Source organism: Hevea brasiliensis, chromosome 1 (genome assembly GCF_030052815.1).
Source record: "Hevea brasiliensis isolate MT/VB/25A 57/8 chromosome 1, ASM3005281v1, whole genome shotgun sequence".
Lineage (NCBI taxonomy): Eukaryota > Viridiplantae > Streptophyta > Magnoliopsida > Malpighiales > Euphorbiaceae > Hevea > Hevea brasiliensis.
In genome coordinates, this window is record NC_079493.1 from 115,793,234 (window position 1) to 115,816,865 (window position 23,632).

At 35.1% G+C, this 23,632-nt stretch overlaps 3 protein-coding genes and 1 pseudogene across 3 annotated transcripts; 2 read left to right on the top strand and 2 right to left on the bottom strand.

The window, feature by feature from the left end:
• The first annotated feature begins 770 nt into the window (after positions 1 to 770).
• On the top strand, positions 771 to 3,148 carry LOC110642618 (heat shock 70 kDa protein). Its single transcript, XM_021794728.2, has one exon. The coding sequence runs from the start codon at positions 975 to 977 to the stop codon at positions 2,940 to 2,942; it is 1,968 nt and encodes a 655-aa protein (XP_021650420.2). The 5' UTR covers positions 771 to 974; the 3' UTR covers positions 2,943 to 3,148.
• A 1,412-nt stretch (positions 3,149 to 4,560) lies between these two features.
• LOC110642602 (pentatricopeptide repeat-containing protein At1g80880, mitochondrial) lies at positions 4,561 to 7,703 on the top strand. Its single transcript, XM_021794705.2, has 2 exons — positions 4,561 to 5,279; positions 5,609 to 7,703. Exons 1-2 carry the CDS (start codon positions 4,684 to 4,686, stop codon positions 6,705 to 6,707), a joined length of 1,695 nt encoding a protein of 564 aa, XP_021650397.2. The 5' UTR covers positions 4,561 to 4,683; the 3' UTR covers positions 6,708 to 7,703.
• An 83-nt stretch (positions 7,704 to 7,786) lies between these two features.
• On the bottom strand, positions 7,787 to 15,050 carry LOC110642603 (pleiotropic drug resistance protein 1). Its single transcript, XM_021794706.2, has 24 exons — positions 14,595 to 15,050; positions 14,351 to 14,471; positions 14,156 to 14,244; positions 13,931 to 14,015; positions 13,620 to 13,779; positions 13,418 to 13,494; positions 13,173 to 13,226; positions 12,985 to 13,075; positions 12,589 to 12,890; positions 12,216 to 12,497; positions 11,809 to 12,125; positions 11,503 to 11,663; positions 11,311 to 11,414; positions 11,064 to 11,220; positions 10,870 to 10,983; positions 10,628 to 10,779; positions 10,204 to 10,536; positions 9,694 to 9,984; positions 9,521 to 9,604; positions 9,288 to 9,421; positions 8,893 to 9,120; positions 8,625 to 8,796; positions 8,284 to 8,538; positions 7,787 to 8,177 (listed from the first exon to the last, which is right to left on the bottom strand). The coding sequence occupies exons 1-24, from the start codon at positions 14,915 to 14,917 to the stop codon at positions 7,920 to 7,922; spliced, it is 4,344 nt and encodes a 1,447-aa protein (XP_021650398.2). The 5' UTR covers positions 14,918 to 15,050; the 3' UTR covers positions 7,787 to 7,919.
• Positions 15,051 to 16,946: 1,896 nt separating this feature from the next.
• LOC110642612 (pleiotropic drug resistance protein 1-like) lies at positions 16,947 to 22,465 on the bottom strand (annotated as a pseudogene).
• Between the last annotated feature and the right edge of the window lie 1,167 nt (positions 22,466 to 23,632).

The window sequence follows — 23,632 nt, forward strand, 5'->3', positions numbered from 1 at the left end:
AATTTTAAAACTATAAAAACTAAGTTATAAGTTTAACCAAATCTCTAAAACTAAATTATTATTGAAATAAAACTTTAGAGAGTAAATTATTTTTAGATTGAAAATATAATTAAGACATTTTGATAATTTTTATTAAAATTAAAGATAACTTAAGTGAGATTCTACTAGCCAATATTAACTTGTAGGTTTATTAAAGTGTTAAGTATTAAATTACTTGATTTTAAAATTATAAGGATTAAGTTATATGTTTAGTCAAGCTTTAAGGACTAAATGATAATTTACTCTATATTTTGTTTAAAAAATTTTGTTGCCTCTTGACCCGACCCAACAAAATTGTTTTGTAAATGTCAGAAAAGGGTTTGGAAAAAGTCTACAGCAAAGGAGACTTATGGTCCATACGTTTCTCTATGAGTATGATTAATCTATTTGTACTCATCAATTCGTTAACAATTGAAGTGTTTTCTTTAATTATTATTTTTATCTATCAGAATCGGATATTTGATTTCACTTTGTATTATAATAAATTTTTTTTTATATTATAAGAAATTATTTTTTTTTAAAAAATTTAACTAAATATATTTTTGACATACCGGGCCGGGTTTGGAAAAACTTTGGCCCTAACATTCTGGACGGCCGGTGTGGAGCAAAGAAGACGCCACCTCCACCACTTCTCCAGAACTCTCTAGTTTGACCTTTTTCAATTACGTATATAATCCGGATCCTTCTCTTTCTACTCACCTCTCGAAAATTCTCCATGTCCACCTTGCACCCTTTATATATCTATCACCTTCAACTCGACGTCCTCATATCGGAACAATCCGAAATACGAAAGCCACCTCAAAAGCCAACCAAAACAAAGCTTTCTATCTTTTAATCAAGAGTTCTTGATTCTTTGATTAGCTTGTTTTCTTGAATACTGCCAAGTTTTTTTTTTTTGTTTCTTGATTTCTTGTTATACTTATATCTTTTCTTCAATGGCGCCAAAAACTGAAGGCAAGGCCATTGGTATCGATCTTGGCACCACCTACAGCTGCGTGGGTGTGTGGCAGAACGACCGGGTTGAGATCATGGCCAATGATCAGGGCAACAGAACTACTCCTTCTTATGTTGCCTTCACTGACACCGAGCGTCTCATTGGGGATGCAGCTAAGAACCAAGTTGCTATGAACCCTCAAAACACTGTCTTTGATGCCAAACGTCTCATTGGTAGGCGGTTTTCTGATCCTTCTGTGCAGAGCGACATGAAGCACTGGCCTTTCAAGGTTATTTCTGGTCCTGGTGATAAGCCTATGATTGTGGTGCAATACAAAGGTGAAGAAAAGCAATTTGCGCCTGAGGAGATTTCTTCTATGGTGCTAACCAAGATGAAGGAGATTGCAGAGGCTTATCTGGGTCAGACAGTGAAGAATGCCGTGATCACAGTGCCTGCTTATTTCAATGACTCGCAAAGGCAGGCCACCAAGGATGCTGGTGCTATTGCAGGGGTGAACGTCATGAGAATTATCAATGAGCCTACAGCTGCAGCCATTGCTTACGGTTTGGACAAGAAAGGTTCGAGGACTGGAGAAAAGAACGTGTTAATTTTCGATCTTGGTGGAGGGACATTTGATGTTTCTCTTCTGACGATCGAGGAGGGTATATTTGAAGTGAAGGCAACTGCTGGAGACACCCACCTTGGAGGAGAGGACTTCGATAATAGGCTTGTCAACCATTTCGTTGCAGAGTTCAAGAGGAAGCACAAGAAGGATATTAGTACTAATGCGAGAGCCTTGAGAAGGTTGAGAACCGCCTGCGAGAGAGCAAAGAGGACTCTGTCTTCAACCTCGCAAACAACCATTGAGATTGATTCTCTCTACGAAGGGATTGATTTCTATGCGACCATCACTAGAGCAAGATTTGAAGAGCTGAACATGGATTTGTTTAGAAAGTGCATGGAACCCGTGGAGAAATGTCTTCGTGACTCCAAGATCGATAAGAGTCAAGTTCATGACGTTGTGCTCGTTGGTGGGTCAACAAGAATTCCTAAAGTTCAGCAACTTTTGCAAGATATCTTCAACGGAAAGGAGCTCTGCAAGAGCATAAACCCCGACGAGGCTGTCGCTTATGGAGCAGCTGTCCAAGCTGCAATTCTTAGTGGTGAAGGGGATGAGAAGGTTCAAGATTTACTTCTCTTGGATGTTACTCCTCTCAGCCTCGGAATTGAGACTGCTGGTGGTGTAATGACAGTCTTGATTCCAAGGAACACCACGATTCCTACCAAAAAAGAGCAAATCTTCTCTACATACTCTGATAATCAACCAGGAGTGCTTATTCAGGTGTATGAAGGTGAAAGAGCTAGAACCAAGGATAATAATCTTCTTGGAAAATTCGAGCTCACCGGAATCCCTCCTGCACCCAGAGGCGTTCCTCAGATTAATGTGTGTTTCGACATTGACGCCAATGGTATTGTGAATGTCTCTGCCGAGGATAAGACTGCTGGAGTGAAGAACAAGATAACAATCACTAACGATAAAGGAAGATTGAGCAAGGAAGAGATTGAAAGAATGGTGCAAGAAGCAGAGAAGTACAAAGCAGAGGATGAGGAGGTGAAGAAGAAGGTGGAGGCCAAGAACTCTTTGGAGAACTACGCATACAACATGAGAAATACAGTGAAGGATGACAAGTTCGCCGGAAAATTGGCTCCAGCCGACAAGGGGAAGATTGAAAAGGCAATTGATGAGACTATTGAGTGGTTGGACAGAAACCAATTAGCAGAGGTGGAGGAGTTTGAGGACAAGTTGAAGGAGCTTGAGGGCTTGTGCAATCCAATTATTGCAAAGATGTATCAGGGCGGTGCTGAGGGTGATGTACCAATGGGTGGCGCCGAAATGCCGAACAGCAACTATGGCAAGACTAGCTCCGGCGGTTCTGGTGCCGGGCCCAAGATCGAAGAAGTTGATTAAGGCATGAACGTGTGTGTGCAAATTAGAATGTTCTGTAATTAGGCTCTGCTTTGGTCCTCTGTTTTATTTCATGCTTGAATGAGTTCCTGTGGGAGTGTGGAGTCGTCGTTTGAGGCAAAGATAGAGGAACTCAAGGTGTTGAAAACTTTTGTTCATGTAAACTAATACTTAAAACAACAATAATAAAAGAAAATTTATTAGTGTTCTTCTTCTTCTTCTTCTTCGTTGTAATCAACTTCCAATTGTGAATTTTTGTATAGAATGGTGTTGGGCAATGCTTTTTCGTTGAAGTTTGTGCTAATGATCTGGTTAGCTTGTTTGGAATGGTGCTAGCTATTCTATTTTGTTCCCAACTAAGGATTTATTGGGATAAACTGGACTCATAAATACACTGTTAACTCTTGTTCGTGAATCTTTATGTTTCTTTATACAATTATTTTTGTGCTTTACCCCTTACTGTAACAATGTTTTTGGGAAATCCTCTTAGCGATTGCCAATCTTTTGTCAAATTTAACAGAAGTTGTTAGCGAGGTTTTCTTGAGCAGGACTTAGAAATTACACATAATATTTTATGTGATTGAACTCTCTGGAGTGTGAATTGCTTGTTTTCAAATGACTCTTGGGTTTAATCCATTGAATGCTGTTGCGTAAGCATCAGATATTGTAATTGTTAGGATCGAGTTGAATTCCAAACTAGCTTGTAAGACGCATGGGCTGCAAACTTAGTGAGGTGGAAAGAATATGACATACAATCTGTGATCTCTGGTAGCAGCCAATGGTTGCCACCTGTATCACATTTGCTGGTCTGATATGTTTGCATCCATTGTTTTTTACTTGAATTTTTGAATTGCCAAGCTCAAATTGGATATAGTGTACCAACTAGTTTCCTTTTCTCCATGTTAGCATCACAAGAACAAGCCCTCTGAATTATAGTTCGGTTATTTTTATAAAAAAAAAAAATTGAATTCAACTGAATATATATATATATATATATATAAAGAAAATTTTATGATTTTTTAATTTTAATTTCTAAGTTTTTTTATTATTTTTTATTATTAAAATTTAACATTAAAAATATGAAATCTTATAAAATTTAATTTAATAGGTTTAAAATTGAATCGAATCGATATTTATCAATTTTAATTTGATTCGATTTCTTCTTAATAATTAATTTGATTCGATTTTTAAAATTTTTAATTTTTAATTTTTTATTTTATTAGTTCAGACAAGATCGACCGTTTGCACACCCTAGGCGTGCTAGAAACTGCACCACAAAGATGTTGATTGACCTATTTGTGCTTGAATTGAAGATACCGCCAGAGGGAACCAGTCATGATATAAATTTGAGAGCACAAAGCGCTTGGAAGAATCAATTGATGGGCCTTATTTAAAAAAAAACTTATGGGCTATATCTTTTTTTATGGGTCCACATCTTTCACTTATTAGCCTTATGAAATAGTTTGATGAAAGCTTTGTTTGATAAAAATAATTATTAAATATAAAAAATACTCTAATTAAAATATTTTTTTAACATCTAAAAATTAACTTTTTTTCATGAATTATTTTCTTATATTAGTGTTTTGACTCGGTCAAAACAGGGGCTAAAAATAAAATAATTTCTTAAAAGTCTTTTTTTGTGAAAAAAATAATTTTACCTATAATTATATATTATAGGCTTCAATTTTTCAAATTCCCCTCTCCCTCGCCCTGAAAAGAAAAACTGCATCTCTGCTATGCTCTAATGTCGCTCATCACCGTCGCCAGAAGGTTGCAGAGATATCATCTCGAACTTTTTCTCCCACTTCTCCAATCCATCACTTTCCCATCCTTATCGAGATCTCCTCTTACTTCAATCAAGTTTATCTCGTTTTCCTCCTCTGAGGCATTCCATCGAGCAGTTTCAATTGCATATAAAAACCCTTTCCGTTTCTCCATTTTCCAGTCTTTCTCCACCCAAAACCTCAGAGACCCATTTGAGGTCATTCAGCAGAGAATTCTTACCCATGAATCTATCGAACCTGACATTCTCGATTCACTCAAACGGGCTGCCTACTTCCCTGACGAAGCAGAGGCTGTGGCATCTGTTGATGAGTCAGGCATTAAAGCTGATAAAAATTTGGTGTATTCGGTGATTTGGGAGCTAAGGAAAGAGTGGAGACTGGCGTTTTTGGCTTTCAAATGGGGAGAGAAATGGGGCTGTGTAGATGAGAAGTGTTGTGAGTTGATGGTGTGGGTTTTGGGTAATCATAGAAAGTTCAACATTGCTTGGATTTTGATTCGAGATTTGCATCGGTCTTTGATGAATACTCGGCAAGCGATGCTTATTATGATTGATAGGTGAGACTGGGTCCTTCATTTACTTTTTTCAAGTTTGATTGAATGCAATTTTATCTTTTCTCACTGAATGTAGAACTAGTCAAGCAATTTGCTTTTTCAATTTAAAACATCTGAACATTTTCTTTTTTAAAAATGATGGAGCTCACGCTTTGGAATTCTATATAGATGTTTGGACTCTTTACTTTGGTATCTCTTTGCAAATTTTGCTGGAGAAAAGAGGTTCATATCATTTGAGTGCAACAGTTATTAGACCTCGACTGAATTCTTAATTTCTTCCTTGAAATTGAATATGTTCAGTTTACATTGTTTCAACCCTTTTTGTTCGCTAGATATGCAGCAGCAAATGATCCAGGCAATGCTATTCAGACGTTACACATTATGGAGAAGTTCAGATTGGCCCCTGATGAAGAAGCATTCTACTCCCTCCTGAATGCTCTCTGTAAACATGGAAACATTGAAGAGGCCGAAGACTTTATGCTTGCTAATAAGAAGCTCTTCCCATTGGAGACTGAATCATTTAACATTATTCTCAACGGATGGTGTAATATATGTGTTGATGTGCTTGAAGCAAAACGAGTTTGGAGGGAAATGTCAAAATACTGTATTGCACCTAATGCAACTTCTTATACGCTCATGATATCCTGCTTCTCAAAGGTTAGAAATCTTTTTGATTCATTGAGACTTTATGATGAAATGAAGAAAAGGGGTTGGGTCCCAAGCATTGAGGTTTATAATTCGTTGATTTATGTACTAACTCGTGAGAACTGCCTCAAAGAAGCTCTCAAAGTCCTGGATAAAATGAAAGAAAATGGTTTGCAGCCTGATTCTAACTCTTACAACTCAATTATACGTCCCCTATGTGAGGAAAAAAAGCTAGCAGAGGCTAGAAACATATTGGCTGCCATGATAGAGGAGAATCTCAGCCCAACAATGGAGACCTATCATTCGCTTCTTGAAAGCGTTGGTTTTGAAGAAACTTTGGAAGTCCTTAACCAAATGAGAATAAATGGTTTAGCTCCCACTGAGGACACATTTCTCGTAATTCTTGTCAAGTTCTTCAAGCTGGAGCAACCTGAGAATGCATTGAAGATTTGGGTAGAAATGAAGCAATATGAAGTGACACCTAATTCGACACATTATGCAGTTTTGGTGGAAGGGCTAGCTAGATGTGGAATGTTAACCAAGGCTCATGAATACTATGCTGATATGAGATCATATGGATTTTCAGATGATCCAAAGCTTCAGAAGATTTTGAAAGAATCTATACAAGACCAGATTAGCAAAGAAAAACAGTTGGGAAGACAAATTAAGAGAGATCAACATGTACGTCATAAGGTAGGCAGCGTAGTAACAGGAAAAGGTAGAAAAGGAAGAAAAGGCATACATACATGCGCAGAAAATTGTAGTCTATTGTGGAGCTGTGAGTGAAAATAAAAAAAATTCAGTGGAAGACCATTTCCAGCAGATAACAATCTCTCATTATTGGAGCAACTATGGGTATTCTCAGATTTAAAGGAATGACTACAGGACTTTCTGGTGCAAGATTTAAGGTACAGAGACCCTTACAGCATGTGCTGGCTTATTCCGAACCATTTGCTTCTTTACCTATTAATAAACAGGTCTGACCTAAGTTTCTTCCATGGACTCTTACCTAGACCTGGCTGCATTCTGGTTTGTAACCAGACTGGAACCGAAACAAGCTCAAAACCAGATTGATCAAAACTGATCTTGAAACAGGCTGAAACCCTGTGATAGTGGTGATTATCAGCCAATGTTAAAACTCTTTTCTTTCACTCTGTATTTTGAAAAGTCCCACATCAAATGCCACATTTTCTTATTCTTATGTTAGTTTATGCAAGACAGCTGTGGGAATTTGAGATAAAAGGACTTCGTTACAATGAAGGTGGTGGAAATCAAGAGGGAATGATGATAATGGTGTAATTTCAGTCAAAGAGGCTGAAAGGAGGAGAAAGCTTTGATTCATTAAATTGGAGGTTATGAAGTGTTAAGGATTTCAGCAGGTCAAACAGAGAGAAACAGGTTCTGGAAATGCAAGGCATTAGAAAGGAAGGAGGGAAAACAGAGGGCTCATTCAACAAATTGCAGCATGTATATTCACATGGCGCAGTTTTCCTTTGCCAAGAAGATCTTCTAGATTATCATTGGCTACGTGTACTTATGTGTTTGTAAGTTATGTGGTTGCATTAGATGTCAGGTTATGAACTCTTGAGAATTTTAGCAAGGATAAAAGAAATGAGTAGCTTTTTAAGAGCAATGGAGTAGAACGAAAAGGGAAGAAAAGAAGAAGCATCTGTTTCTTTGTACTAGCCCTTTACAAAGTGCCAATTCCATCTTCTATTGTTGGGCAACAATTGTTAATGTTAATATTATTTATGGATTATGATGATTTTCTATTTCAGACCATGGATGGTAATTACTGGATATGGCCATTTTGAATGAGTAACTTATGCCATTGGTTCTTACTTCCCAAATACACGAAGGTAAAATAGAGAATGGATTCTGAAATATACTGACAATGAAAGAAGTATGGATACTGTACAAGAACTAGACAGGTTCGTTGTTTAATTCTTGCAGATTACATGGAGAACGATACCTTGTGCTACTCAATACATCAAGTATTTAACGCCTTTGGAAATTTAAAAACTTGATGCAAATGGCAAACATAAATGCAAAAAGTGCTCCAAAGCCAACAACAGCAGCTGCAATTGCTCCTAAAAGCTCATGTTTGAAATCAAAGTAACTTCTCACAAAATCTTCCACTGTATCACCTGATTCAAGCTTATGCTTTATATCTCCAAACTGTGATGAAACTAAGCCGTACAACGTGTACGCCACTGGACATGCCCAAGCATACCATCTCCACCACACAGGAATCCTCTGATATAGTCAAGGAAGAGAAAAGATGGAAAAATATTAATCCTTAATACAAGAATGAGTAATCCAGAAACCAGGAACTTGAATAATTGCTGGAGTAGGCACTTACTGGTCGTGGGATTATAAATCCTGAAAATAGATTCCACAATGAATAGAATGCAGAGGAAACTATGGATGCAACGTGTTGGTTTGGTGTTGCAGCCACAGACATCATGCCATAGAAGGTGTAGTACAATAATGTGAAGTACATGAAGAATAGGTACCAAAAGAACTTAGCAGCGGTCCATTCAAATCCAATCATTGCATAGACTATAAGGCCATATACCACAGCTTGAAAGAAAATATATGGGAGCTCAATCACAACCTGCAATAAAGAAAAAGAGATTAGAATTAACCCACTTTTAGATTCTCCGTAGTGGGAGAGGTTGACAATGTTTGAAACCTTTTTACCTGCGCAAAGGCATAGGGCAAAGGGGAATACATTCCAGCAGCTCTTTCTCTGTAGAAGACAGTTCTTTCAACAGAAACTACTGGTTGCACAGATGAAGCATTTTGGATTCCAAGGAAGACAATTGCAGCATACATTGATCCCATTGCATTGAAAAGATCTTGCCGCTTTGTCCTATAGTTTAAGAAGAGATAATTATGTTAAAAAGCAAAAACTGTTGGAATACAGACTTCCACGATACTTCAGTTTATTAACCCTGTTGTAACTTACGTTTTGGAGCCAAGGTCCCAGAACATCGTTCCAAAAGTCAAAGCTATGACGGTTGTGAAGAGAAATCTCACAGCAGTATATGGTGGATTGCGCCAGTACGACAAGTGTTGCTTCCATAAGCAAGCCATGCATTGTACCAGAAATGACTGGGAGTACTGTGTGGGAAAGTACATGTCCTTTGAACCAGGAGCAGGCGTGCTTAATTCCTCAATAAGTGCTTTGTTTCTCCTGAAAGATAGACTACACTTGAGCAAAAGATTTAACAGCTAATTTATGTCCTAATTCTTAAACAATTGCTTCATGTATCATACAACAAAACATGAAGGCTTAGAAGTGAATGATTTCTAAGTTAAAGTGTTCAACTTACTAGTCAAATACTTTTTAAGCTAATATACCTATATTGTTCTGAATTTCTATATGCAACTGCAAAATCTATCCCCAGAACTGTTTCTTGAGCTGAAGTAGTAACTTCCAACATCCAAGTTGCTGGGTTGTAACCATCTTTAATGTTGGCTACACCTTCAATTCCCTTCACATGAAGGAACATACATGAATTAGAGAGAGTAAAAATGCAAAGATATATCCATGCAGCATTAATTTTATCTGAATATCTATCCTTATTTCTTACCTCAAAATACTTGATTAGATGGCAAGAATGACGACCCAGTGGTCCCACATATATCTCTTGTCCTCCTCGCTTCATTAGGAATAGCTGCAGCATCATGTTATATGTGTCAGACACCTAAATGCTGAAGAACTCACAAAAAGCATAAATTCTTATAATCTGCCAACATATCTCACTTCATCAAAAGCTTCAAATATGTCAATGCTTGGCTGGTGGATCGTGCACACAACTGTTCTTCCAGTGTCCACAGTGTTCCTAACTGCTCTCATAACAATTGCAGCTGCTCTTGCATCTAGCCCTGAAGTTGGCTCATCCATGAAAATTATAGAAGGGTTTGCCACTAGCTCTACTGCAATAGTAAGCCGCTTGCGTTGCTCAGTAGAAAGGCCACTTATACCAGGTAATCCAACTAATGCTTGCCTCAGTGGAGTCAGTTCCACAAGCTGCATAACTTCCTCGATGAACATCTGCAAATAATTTTCAATAAATCAACTCAACATGATTTACACCAGATAATGCTGCTATTAGAAGAATCAAATACCTTAGGCCAAATTCTAGCTAATGATAGATTAACAAAGTCCATTTGGATCAAATTTTTATTGGTTTGTCTTCCTCATCTTTAAATTTTATTAGTACAACAATGAAAAAAATAGAAGCTTGAAACAGGTTTTGGAATGGATACTAACCTTTCGAGTTTCACTGTTCACTTCAGCAGGAAGACGAAGCCAAGCAGAGTATAGCAAAGACTCATAGACAGTAACATGCGGAGAATGGATGTCATTTTGCTCACAATATCCTGAAATTCTAGCAAAAGTTTCTTGTTTCTTAGGGTAACCAGAAACTGTGATGTTTCCCTCTATATATCCTCCAGTTTTTCTACCAGACAGCACATCCATCAGAGTGGTTTTACCAGCACCACTAGAACCCATTAGAGCTGTGAGAACACCTGGCCTGAAAGCACCACTCACACCCCGCAAAAGCACCAATTTATCTTCAGTCACACCCTGATTTTTCATTTCCTGCAATGTGAAGTTACACAATCACTTAAACTCTTACCCTAAGAACAAATTTCAAGCAACAGTTATTTCTTATTTACCAAACTTGTCACACCTGTGGCATGTCAACAGAATATTTAATATCACTGAAGGTGATAGAATGTGGTTCAAATGGAAGAACCATTCCTTTTTTCCTTTCATGATTGCCTTCAGTGGTAACCTCTATCCTTTCAGATGAGATTCTGAGTGAACTGCCTCTCCCACTCTCTGGATGTTAATTCAATTTTAATTAGCAACAAGGAGATGCAGCATAACCTACCTCCCCAATGATTGCAAACTATGAGTGAGTTTTATTACCTGTAGTTGTTTTGTGATTGCTACCTTGGCTTGATAATTGAATGGCTCCAGCTGTTCTTCCGGGTTCATTACTTGTAGTGTCTTCAGATATAACAGCTTGAGGCTTCTGCAAAGCTGCATAATACAATTTGCACCATATTAAAAATACGCCCGCACTGCAGGAAACATGAATTGAGGAGGGTAAAGATATTCACGTTCAAGGAATGTGAGAGCTAGAATGAAACAGAAGTTATACAGCAGTGTGAATCCAACCAATGCCCCTGTTCCTATCCAATACCAATATGCATGTGGGAAGAATCCTCGAGAATTCAAAACTTGAACTCCCAATGGTTCTGTTGAGTTTGGGAGAACCTGTAAAAGCCAGGAAAAAAAAATCAGATATCATTTGATTAGAAAAAGGCATACACACAGATCTGGACATAGCTTAGTTTATGAGATTACATGACTCCAACTCTTCCCAAAGAACTCATTAACTACAATTGCATTCTGCCCATACATCAATGGTGATATCCAGTAACCCCATATCCACCATTTCTTTATGTTTTCTGTGGCATTAAACATAAAAGAGAAATTAATACATTGTAAGGATCAAAGTTAACAAATGATTAACCTCCCAAAGAAACAAAATTAAACCTCGTGACAAGACAAAGCCACCCAATGCAAAAAGTAGGACTAATGCAAATGCCCCAAAGGTCTGAGCAACAATCATATTCCTTCCTGCTGCAGCAATAAATCGAAATAATGCAGAAGCCATCTGACTAACAAGAACGAGCAGAAGATACTGCCTAAATAACCTGTCGAAAGTACATCACAATGTCCATTAGCTACAACAGTACATCACAATGTCCATCAGCTATAACAGAGTAAATTCCTTGACAAGTACCAATAATTGCATTAGATATTTGTCTTATTATCCCTTTGTTTTATAAATTTTGTTACCTTCCAGCATTAGGATCATATCCGATAACATAATAGGTAATGAACACCCAAAGAGCAACTTGCACAAGCGTGATAGGTATTTTAATGATCCATGGAGGAAGAGAATACACCCATGCAGGATAGAACAGGAGTTTTCTTTGCTTGTAAAATACCGGAAGCTTTGAAATGGTCATTGACATCTCTGATAAACCATTGAACATGATAAAAATCATAGAGAAGAATAAAGAACCAGCATAAATTCCTCCATCAGTTATTGAATCTCGGTGCATCTCAGTCCGGAAGAAGAGTGTCATAGCAACCATTGCCATTATTGTAAGCTAATAGTAGAAAGAAAAGTGAAAAAAAAAAATCATGAACTGAACCATTTTAGCAGATAGATTAAAATAATGCTTACACTTTACACTCACTTGGGTAAGCTTGAAGATGTAGACGAATGAGTTCCTCTTCATGAGCAATAACTCTCTTGAGAAGCAAGCTTTCAGCAGTTGAATATTACTAACGCCGTACTTTTTTGTTGCCAAAGCAGCTGGATGGCTCTTGGCTTTGTCAAATGGAGTAGAAAGCTCGCCTGAAAGTCCTTGTCCCACATGAAATGACTGAAATGCCTCTGCAAATTCCTTAACTGTGATAAAACTGTAAGGCACATCTTTATGTGCCCAATACTGCTGTTGATCTTTCCTTGATGTTACCTACATTGAGTTATAGTTAGTTTATGAACATTTAACGTCCAGCTTCAATCAGATTTAATAGATGAGAAAGATAAAACATATTTGTGCTTACTTCTTGTAAGAAGTCAGCCACGCCCTTTCTTTCAGGACATCTGAATCCCATATGTTCAAAAAACTTGAGTACATGTTCACGGGGACCCTGGTACACAATCTGGCCATCAGATAGTAGAATGATGTCATCAAAGAGATCATAAGTCTCTGGTGCTGGCTGTAGCAGAGAGATGACAGCAGTTCCATTAAGAAATTTAATGAATTGCTTTATGCAGTTCACAATTTGGAAAGTAGTTGAACTGTCCAAGCCAGTAGAAATCTCATCCATGAACAGTGCTTTTGCTGGTCCAACCAGCATCTCACCTACAATTTCAGTATGGGAAATTGTCACTAAGTTGAATGAGATTATGTCTGATTGAAGTTAAGGGTAAAAGTGGGCTAATTGAGGATAATTTACCAGTTGTAACACGCTTTCTCTGTCCTCCAGAGACACCTCTTAACATTTCATTTCCAACCATAATATCTGCACAAACATCTAGTCCTAAAATCTGTAGACATATGATAAAAGGCATTAATATATTTAAGAATATCATCTCTTGGGATGCTGAATGTTTTTGAATCAAGGTACTTTCTTGTTGATATTACCTTAAGAATGTAATCTGTGATCACATTGGTCTCCTGACCTTCTGCAGCTATTCCCTATACCAGAAATGGCAAAGTTAAATGAAAACTAATCACCAAGTAATAGACTTATTTTAGCATCAATTATTCTTCTAATTGAACATAATAAAAGACAGAAACCAAGGCAATGATTGAACATAACCACAAAAATCTTAATCAATAACAGAAGTTAAAATAAAGGTGCATAGAATATGGTTTCATTATCTCACCTTCATGAAGACATCAACATCAGGATCAGGCTTAATATTTGATTCTTTTTCTCTTCTTAATAACTCTGTTAACACCTCTGCAAATTGACAAAATTTTAATGATCACTGATTAGCGTTACTTAGACAAGGCATAGGTCAGTAGACTACATTGTGAAGTTCATATTAATAGAAATCTGAAGTATGAGTAATGTATTAAACTAACCAATTCGGTGTCCAACACCTTGGCATCTTGCAGAAAAGGCCAAGGTTTCCCTCACAGTCATTTCTCCTATATGAGTATCATATTGACTGATATATGCAGCTGTTCTCCGGGGTACAAACTCATTCATCCCATGACCATTGTAAGTGACGCTACCAGAAAACTATAGAAGAAATTGAATTTCTCAAATAAGAGAAGAAGCTAAAGTGTTAAATAAAAGGCCAAAATTAACAAAAAGCAATAGAAAAGTTGATAGAAAGCAAAATAATTAACACCCATGGAAGGTTATAAAGCCACACTGATATAATGATCACCTTTAGTTTAGGATCAAGTTTTCCAGCCAAAGCCAACAAAAGAGTGGTCTTCCCAGAACTTGGAGGACCCAAAAGCAATGTCATTCTGGAATAAACTTATGTAAAATGAGGGTAAACAAAGGAAGAGAGAGAGAGAGAGAGAGAGAGAGAGAAATGGCTCCCAAATATTCTAAACCTGAACTAAAATTGGATTAAAGAAAAAAATTCTGTTCAGTTGCAATTCACCTTGTTGGTCTGATGATTCCACTAATGTCCTGAAGGATAGAGAAGCGTTTCTTTATACTTGGAAGGATATGAAGATAGTTCAAGAAACCCTTTAAAATTAAAGAGGAAAGTGAGAAATAAACAACTTAATCAAATTAAATAAGAATATCATATTGATATTGAACTCTTGATCACTGTTTGGCAGTAGTTACTTACCTCTACTGTGTCAACAAAGAAGTTTGAGAATGAAGGTAAAGCTCTGCTTCCCACATGAGCTTCTGTCTCAACAGTTAGATGATCAAATCGAACTTCAATTGTGGGAAACTCAATTCCAACTCTAGAAAACCAAGAAACAAGAAAAAGTAATCAGTGCTGAAATATCAAGAACAAAATCCTACAAAACATACTTCTTACCCCAAAAAAAAAAAAGAACTTTCCTACTTTCTTACAATTTCTTTACCTATCAATCCGGTCCCTGAGCTTCAACAAGAACCTCTCGTTATCCTGGTCTGCAACTTTTACCAACCTATCAACCAAAGCCCTCCTTTCATGAAACCCAAGAGCGTGTACGTCTATTTCGTTGGCACCTTTGGATGTAGTTAATATGCCTTTCTTCAAACGATCATAGGTAGGTAATCTCTCAAGAGCAGCCCATTTCAGAGCCTCTTCATCATCTTCTTCTCTTGAAGATTTGGAGAAGCCTTCCATGGCATTGCTGGTCCATATAGAAGAGTCCCCTCTTCTTAAACTACCAGCCGGCATATAGATTTCAACACCCTCCATTGACACAGAAGATGAGGAGGAGTAGTAGTATACTCGAAGAATAAGAGATGAATTAAGCTTTGAGTTCTAGTGCTTGAACACTGATGGACATGAATGAGATGGACCATGGATGTGTCCAGGTTACTGTTTATATACACATTACAAGGACAAAGCAGCGAGCACTTAAGGACACTCAAGTTTGTGTTTTTTTAATTGTAATTAAATATTCGGAAAAAAAATACTAATTAAGGCATGTATTTTTAGTCAATAGTCAAATAAATTTAAAATTAAATTTTAAGTACATATCCATTCTACATGAGGTTAATTCTCTTAATATCATAAGGATTATATTGCAATTTTACCAATTAAAAATGCATTAAATAATTCATCTTTAACTTATTAGAAAAATGTTTAATATCTTTATCTATTTAAAAATAATTTAATATCAATTAACTTAAAATTTAAAAATTAAATTTCCTAATTTTTAGTTTAAACTAAAAAAATTTAGCTCAAATATTTTAATTTTAGAGTTTAATTAAATTTAAATTAATAATTTTAAATCAGTTTAAATAAAAAATTAAAAATATATTAAATTAAACATCTCAATAATTGTTGGAGTAAAATTTAACATTTTGATAGTGATAATGGGTGACAGGCCCTTTCACATTTGGTGGTGGACAAAAATTAATTATAGAATGGATTGGTGATTGGTGGGTCCATTTATTGATTTCAATCTATTAAAGTACCACTACAACTAAGTGCTAGGATTTGCTTAATCCATTAACTTGTTTTATTAAATAAAACTCATATTACATGCTATAAATTAAAATTTATAAATTTAATAAATAATTATTATCATATTTTATGTTTAAATAAAAAAATTTATAAACTTAATGTCTTCTACTAATATGATTAAAAAAAGTTAGAATTTAAGAATTTTTGTTATCATTAATATATTCGTCCATATGATTTTCTGTGGAGCTTTATTTTATTGCCGAGACCCTACACTGATGAGCACATAACACCCACCACTATTACTATTTTTTTATAATTATTTTAATTATAATTTAAATTCAAAATGTCATAAATTTGAAAATAATTTTAGCATCGTTAAATCAGAGACGATTTCAGTGTTATTGTTATTATTTTTATTCATAAAAATTTAGAGACAGAAGAATATCCCATCTGAATATTAAATTCAATAAAATTCTAATACGTTAAATTTAGAGTGAGTTTAGATTTAAAAAATAATATTTATGATAAGTTTAAATTTTATTTATTAAGTATTTATTATTTAAACTTTTTTATATATACTTAATTTAATATAAATATATATATTTTTTATAATTTATTTATATATTTTATTTTAAATAAAATAAGATTTAAATATTTATACAATTACTAAATTTTTAAAATATAAATTATTAATAAAAAATAATTTTTATATAAATTATTAATTAAAATATATAAATTAAATATTTTTAAATAATAATAATTAAATTTAAAACGAATTTAAATAGGTTAATTTTTATGAAAATTCTATTTATTATGATTCCTGCTTAGCAGCCATGTAATGAAGGGCATGTACAGTAGAATAATAAAATATGTAAGATATTTATTATGTATTGTTATATTAAGAGGATGACAAATGATTATGTAATCACTTACGTAACCTAAATCATTCTTTATTGCATATATTTTTTTTTTAAATTCATAATAAGATTGGAGGTTGTAACAAACCCTTTCATCATACATCAAATTCAATTGAAAAAATAACAAAAACAAAATTTTCTGTTAAAGCATTTTCCTATAAAACAAATATTATAATAAGAAAGTAAATTCGGTAAACATATAGATTTTATTTCATATTAAAAATATAAAAATTATATATAAATTAGTTGAGCTTCATAAGCCGGGATTAAATTTAATTTAGGGAAATCAGAAATATCTGTGATTTATTATAAAAAAAATAAAAAATATAATATTTATTATAAAAAACATTTTTATTATTTTTTATTCTTATTAATATAACTCTCTCGGTGAAAAACACTTCTTTCAATAGCAACTACTGGTTGCACGGATGAAGCATTTTGGATCCCAAGGAAGACAATAGCAGCATACATTGATCCCATTGCATTGAAAAGATATTGACGCTTTGTCCTATAATTCAAGAAAATACTTGATGAGATGGCAAGAATGACGGCCTAATGGCCCCACATATATCTCTTGTCCTCCCCGCTTCATTAGGAATAGCTGCAGCAACATATCAAATATTAACACCTATATATATAGTGAAGAATTTACAGTTAACCCTTATGATCTGCTAACATTTCTCACCATCAAAAGCGTCAAATATGACAATGCTTGGCTGATGGATAGTGCACACAACTGTTCGTCCAGTGTCTACAGTGTTCCTAACTTTTCTCATAACAATTGCAGCAGCCCTTGCATCTAGCCCTGAAGTTGGCTCATCCATGAAAATTATAGAAGGGTTTGCCACTAACTCAACTGCAATTGTTAACCGCTTGCGTTGCTCAGTAGACAGGCCACTTACACCAGGCAATCCAACTAATGCTTGCCTATATGGCTCCAGTTCCACAAGCTGCATGACTTCCTCAATGAACATCTGCAAACAATTTTCATTACAAAAAAAAAATCAACATGACCTGCATTATGCAGTGATTCCAGTGAATGATTAACCACCTGGACCAAATTCTTGCTGAGAATAGCCCAACAAATTCCATTTGGACAAATTTTTTGTTGGATATTCTCACATAGTTCTAACTTTACTAGTAGAAAATTGGAGGAAAAAAGTAGAAGCCTGAGACAGATTTTTTGGGTGCAAATACCTACCTTTCTAGTTTCACTGCTCACATCAGGAGGTAGGCGAAGCCAAGCTGAGTATAGCAAAGATTCATAGACAGTAACATGTGGGGAATGGATGTCATTTTTCTCACAATATCCTGAAATTCTAGCAAAGCATTCTTGCTTCTTTGGGTAGCCAGAAATTTTGATGCTTCCCTCAATATATCCACCAGTTTTTCTACCAGCCAGAACATCCATCAAAGTAGTTTTACCAGCACCACTAACACCCATTAGAGCTGTAAGAACACCGGGCCTGAAAGCACCGCTCACACCCCTCAAAAGCTCCAATTTATCTTCAGTCACACCTTGGCTTCTCACTTCCTGCAAAATGTAATTAAACAATCACTCAACTTTTGTTCTAGGTCTGTGACCATTTTTTCAAGAACCAGCTGAATTTTAATTTACATAACTTAACCTACCTGTGGCATGTCAACAGAATATCTAATCTCATCAAAGGTGATGAAATATGGTTCAAATGGAAGAACCATTCCTTTTTTGTTCTGATGGTTGCCACTAACTATGACCTTAGCTTTTACAGAAGAACTGCCTCTTCCACTCTCTGAATGTCAGCTAAATTTCAGTTAGCAACAAAGAGGCATAGCTTAACCGTCTTACCATCCAATACTCATTAAGAACGAGTTTTATTACCTGTAGGAGTTTGGTGACCACTTCCTGATTCATCACTTGGAGAGCCATCGGATATAATTGCTTGAGGCTTCTGCAATGCTGCATGACATAATTTACACCATATTAAGGAGGAAAAAAAAGCCTTCAATTCAGGAATTATGAATTGCAAAAGGTAAAGTTACTCACGGCCTAGGAATGTGAGAGCTAGAGTGAAACAAAGGTTATATAGTAATGTAAATCCAACCAATGCCCCTACTCCAATCCAATACCAATATGCATTTGTGAAGAATCCTCGGGACTTCAAAACTTCAATTCCCAGTGGTTCTGTCGAGCTGAAGAGCCTTCAAAACCAAGGCACATTCGAATGTCAGTTGTTTATTGAAAGGCAAACACACAAATGTAGTCATAGCTTAGTTTAAGAGATTTACTCGACTCCAACTCTTTCCAAAGAACTCATTAACTACTATGGTGTTCTTCCCATACATCAATGGGAATATCCAGTAACCCCATATCCACCATTTCTTTATATCATCTGTGGCATTAAAACATAACGTAAGTGAATACACTCTCAGGATTAATTATCAATTTTTATAGGAAGATTAGCAAATTTAGCAATAGTACCTCGTGATAAGATAAAGCCACCTAATGCCAAAAGTGTAAGAAGTGCAAATAATACGAAGGTGTTTGCTACAATCATGTTCCTTCCGGCTGCAGCAATAAACCGAGACAATGCAGAAGCCATCTGGCTAACAAGAACAAGCAGAAGGTACTGCTTAAATAACCTGTAGAAAGTAAAACATTATATTGTGCATGAGCTGCAAGAAAACAAATTGATTTTCAAGTCTCCAGCAAATGAAAGACAGATTCTTCTTTCCTTTAAATTTTATTACCTTCCAACATTGGGATCGTATCCAATAACATAATAGGTGAGGAACACCCAAAGAGCAACTTGTATAAGTGTAATAGGTATTTTAATGATCCATGGGGGAAGAGAATATGCCCAAGCAGGATAAAATAGGAGGTTTCTTTGCTTGTAAAACACTGGAAGCTTAGAAATGGTCATCGAAATCTCTGGCAAACTATTGAACATGATAAGAACCACAGAGAAGAATAATGCACCCACATAAATTCCTCCATCAGTCACTGAGTCTTGGTGCATCTCAGTTCGCAAGAAGAGTGTCATTACAATCATTGCGATTATAGCAAGCTAGTTTATTCACAAAAAAAAGCAAAAAAAAAAAAAATATATTCACATATGAAAGCATTAGAAAGTAACAATTTCAATAATAACAATGTCAATACTCACTTGGTTGAGCTTGAAGATATAGACAAATGAGTTCCTCTCCATGAGCAAGATCTCTCTTGAGAAGCAAGCTTTGAGCAGCTCCATTTTTCCAACACCATATTTTTTAGTTGTCAAAGCAGCTGGATGGCTCTTGGCCTTATCAAATGGAGTAGTGAGCTCATTTTCAAGATCTCTTCCCACATGGAATGACTGAAATGCCTCTGAAAATTCCTTAACTGTGACATAACAGTAAAGCTCATCTTTACGAGTCCAATGCTGTTGTTGATCATTCCTTGATGTTATCTGCAATGCATTACATTTCACGAATATTGAATGTGAGATATCGGTTAGATTTAATAAGGGAAACAGATAAAATCTCCCGTGTTTGTGCTTACTTCTTGCAAGAAGTCAGCCACTCCTTTTCTTTCGGGGCACTTGAAGCCCATGAATTCAAAAAACTCAAGTACTTGATCACGAGGACCCTGATACACAATCTGGCCTTCAGAGAGGAGAATAATGTCATCAAATAGATTATAAGTTTCTGGTTCTGGCTGGAGGAGAGAGATGACAGCTGTTCCTTTAAGAATTTGAATATACTGCTTTATCGAGTTCACAATTTGCAAAGTAGTTGAACTGTCCAAACCAGTAGAAATCTCATCAATGAACAGTGCTTTTGCTGGTCCAACCAGCATCTCACCTGCAATTTCAGTTTTCGGACATATTCATAAAGGTAACTGAGTTGATGGATGATAGAAGTGAAGCATAGAAATGGAATAATCTAGGACATTTACCTGTTGTAACACGTTTCCTTTGTCCTCCAGAGAGACACCTTAACATTTCATTCCCCACCATAATATCAGCACAGAATTCTAGTCCTAAAACCTGTAGATTTGAGAGAAAATGCATTAATATATCAAAGAATGTAATCTTTTGGGATCCTGGAATCTAGTTAGTTCCCTGGTGATATTACTTAAGAATATAATCGGTGATCACACTTGTCTCCTGACCTTCTGTTGCTATTGCCTATACCAAAAAAGGCAAAGTTAAATGAAAATCAGTTGCTATGAAACACATCTTATTTTAGCCTAAAAATTACTCTAATCGATTGATAAATGAACATAATGAAAATAGGGAGATATAAAACATGTCCTTCCCTTTCAACTTTGAACAAAATATATTATTGCTTAACAGGTCCTAAATAATTGTATTCAAGACGATATATAGTTTCTTTCACCTTCATGAAGACATCAAGATCAGAATCAGGCTTTATGTTTGATGCTTTCTCTCTTCGTATTAACTCCGTTAACATCTCTGCCAATTGACAAAATTTTAATGATCATTCATATTTAGACAAAGTAGAGATCTCCAGACCAAATTGTGAAGTTCATATTAATGGAAAGGTGGGAAATTAAATAGCATATATTAAACCAACCATATCGGTGTCCAACCCCTTGGCATCTCGCAGAAAAGGCCAAGGTTTCCCTCACAGTCATTTCTCCAATGTGGGTATCATATTGGCTGATATAAGCAGCTGTTCTTTGGGGTACAAACTCATTCATCTCATGACCATTGTAAGTCACTCTACCAGAAAACTGCAGCAAAATGGAACTTGTCAAATAAAGGGGGAAAACGGTGAAATAAAAGGCTAAAATGTAACAAAAAGCATGAAAAAAGTTGAGAAAAAAAAGGGCTGAAAGCTCAACACCCCACGGAAGGTAATCATCTCCTTTAGTTTAGGATCAAGTTTTCCAGCCAGAGCCAAAAGAAGAGTGGTTTTCCCAGAACTTGGAGGACCCAAAAGCAATGTCATTCTGCAATAAATAAATTTAGAGAAGACAATTGAGAAACGGCTTCCAAATGATATAAATTTGAATGGAAAATAAAGGAAAATAATTATGTTCAGTTTCATTTCACCTTCTTGGTTTGATGATTCCACTAATGTCCTGAAGGATAGAGAGGCGTTTCTTTCTGCTTGGAAGGATATGAAGATTATTCCAGAAACCATTTAAAATTGAAAAGGAAAATCAGAAATGAACAACTTTACCAAAAGAAAGTAACAAAATACCATATTGGAATTAAAATTCTTGATCAGTGTTTGCATGGAGTTACCTCTACTATGTCAACAGAGAAGTTAATGAGTGTGGGTAAAGCTCTGCTTCCAACATGAGCTTCTGTTTCAATATTTAGATGCTCGAATCTTACTTCAATGGTGGGAAGTTCAATCCCAACCCTGGAAAAGCAAGAAACAAGAAACTTGGTTACTGAAATATCAAAAACAAACCCAACTAAACAAGAATCTCTTCAAGAACCAAAAACAGGGAGTCCTCATTATTAACTTGTTCATGAAAAGAAACAATTTCATACCTATCAATGAGATTCTTTAGCTTCAACAAGAACCTCTCATTATCTTCTTCCGTGACTTTCACCAACCTATCGACCAAAGTCCTCCTTTCTTGAAATCCAAGATTCGCTACAGCGATTTCGCTGGCTTCACCTTTCGATGTTGTTAATATGCCTTTCTTCAGTCGATCGTAGGTAGGTAGTCTGTCAAGAGCAGCCCATTTCAGAGCCTCTTCATCATCTTCTTCTCGTGAAGACTTGGAGAAAGTATCCATGGCATTGCTTCTCCATATAGAAGAGCTTCCTCTTCTGAAACTACCACCATCTATATAAACTTCACCACCTTCCATTGATGAAGCAGTCGCTAGCGCTTAACGAGCCAAAAGCTAAAACCCACCAAAACCCAGATTTGTTTGTTTGTTTGTTCTGTATTTGTTTTGAAATTTGATTCAAGAAGAAATGAGAATCCAAGATGTTTGTGTTATAGTGGCCCTGCTTTATATAGCTGCAAGGAAAACAATTTGGCGGCTGTTCAATCGTGGAATATGAAACTATTATGTACTACTGAATGGCGCTTTTTTTGAGATTTTTACTTTCTTTTATTGTTATTATTATGCCACCTTCTTTTCCTTTTTCAATTTTATATATTTTGGCAAAATTTTAACAATGTCTTTTTTTTCCAAAATAATAATAATAATAACTCATTAATAATAGTAAATTTTCTTTTACCTATTGAATACTTATTTGTTCATAAATAATAATTATATTTAATTTTATTTTTAAAATTATTCTTCATATTTAAAAGATTAACAAAATTAATTTTACTTTTTATCTTTATAAGATATAATAAATATTTATATAATTTTCTAAAACTAATATGGCTATTATTACTTTATTTTCTAGAGTAATTACTTAATTTAGATAAAAGTAATTAAGTAAATTATTATTTTTTTTTTTATGAAAATAAAATTATTCAATTATTTTTTTAATCACCGTAAAAATTTTAAATATAACTATTATTTATGAACAGAGAGAATATATAAATTTTATATATTTATATTTTAAATTTATAATAAATCAGATTTAGATAAAAATTTTTCAACAAGATTAACATTATAATATAGCTTTTAGTGTAATTTGAACATCAAAATTACTTTTTAAAAAAAATAAAATACTATTAAAAATAGTTAAAAAAAACTATTTTCTTATTTTACTTTTTTTAATAATTTCTAATTAATATATTTTAAAAAAAATTTCAGTAACAGCTCCAACATCAATAATAAAAGTGATAGAATTCTCTTACACCACTAAAAGCTCTTATCATACGAAGTATAGAATAGGAAGAAAGTTCATTTTTACCATTGAACATTTTATCTGTATTCAATTTTGTCCATTTTTACCTAAAATTTTAGATTTAAAATTTTAGATTTAAATTTAAATTTAGCCAAGGCTAGTAATCTGATTTGACTTCTCTTCCTAAATCAACAGCATGATGTAGATTTGACTTCTTGCAGTAATGAGAAGTCAAAATATAAATTTACAAGATCAAGTAAATGAAAAGAGAGAGAGAGAGAGAGAGAGATGGCGTCAGTAATAGGGTCATCATGTGAGTGGGCGTC

Bases quoted from the DNA above. Each gene is read 5' to 3' on its own strand.
- LOC110642618 (XM_021794728.2), top strand. From the start codon at position 975: ATGGCGCCAAAAACTGAAGGCAAGGCCATTGGTATCGATCTTGGCACC.
- LOC110642602 (XM_021794705.2), top strand. From the start codon at position 4,684: ATGTCGCTCATCACCGTCGCCAGAAGGTTGCAGAGATATCATCTCGAA. The intron at 5,280-5,608 runs GTGAGACTGGGT...TTTGTTCGCTAG, and splicing joins ATGCTTATTATGATTGATAG to ATATGCAGCAGCAAATGATC.
- LOC110642603 (XM_021794706.2), bottom strand. From the start codon at position 14,917: ATGGAGGGTGTTGAAATCTATATGCCGGCTGGTAGTTTAAGAAGAGGG. The intron at 14,016-14,155 runs GTGAATTGCAAC...AGTTTATTCCAG, and splicing joins GGAATCATCAGACCAACAAG to AATGACATTGCTTTTGGGTC. The intron at 13,076-13,172 runs GTAATATCAACA...ATATGTCTACAG, and splicing joins TCACAGATTACATTCTTAAG to ATTTTAGGACTAGATGTTTG.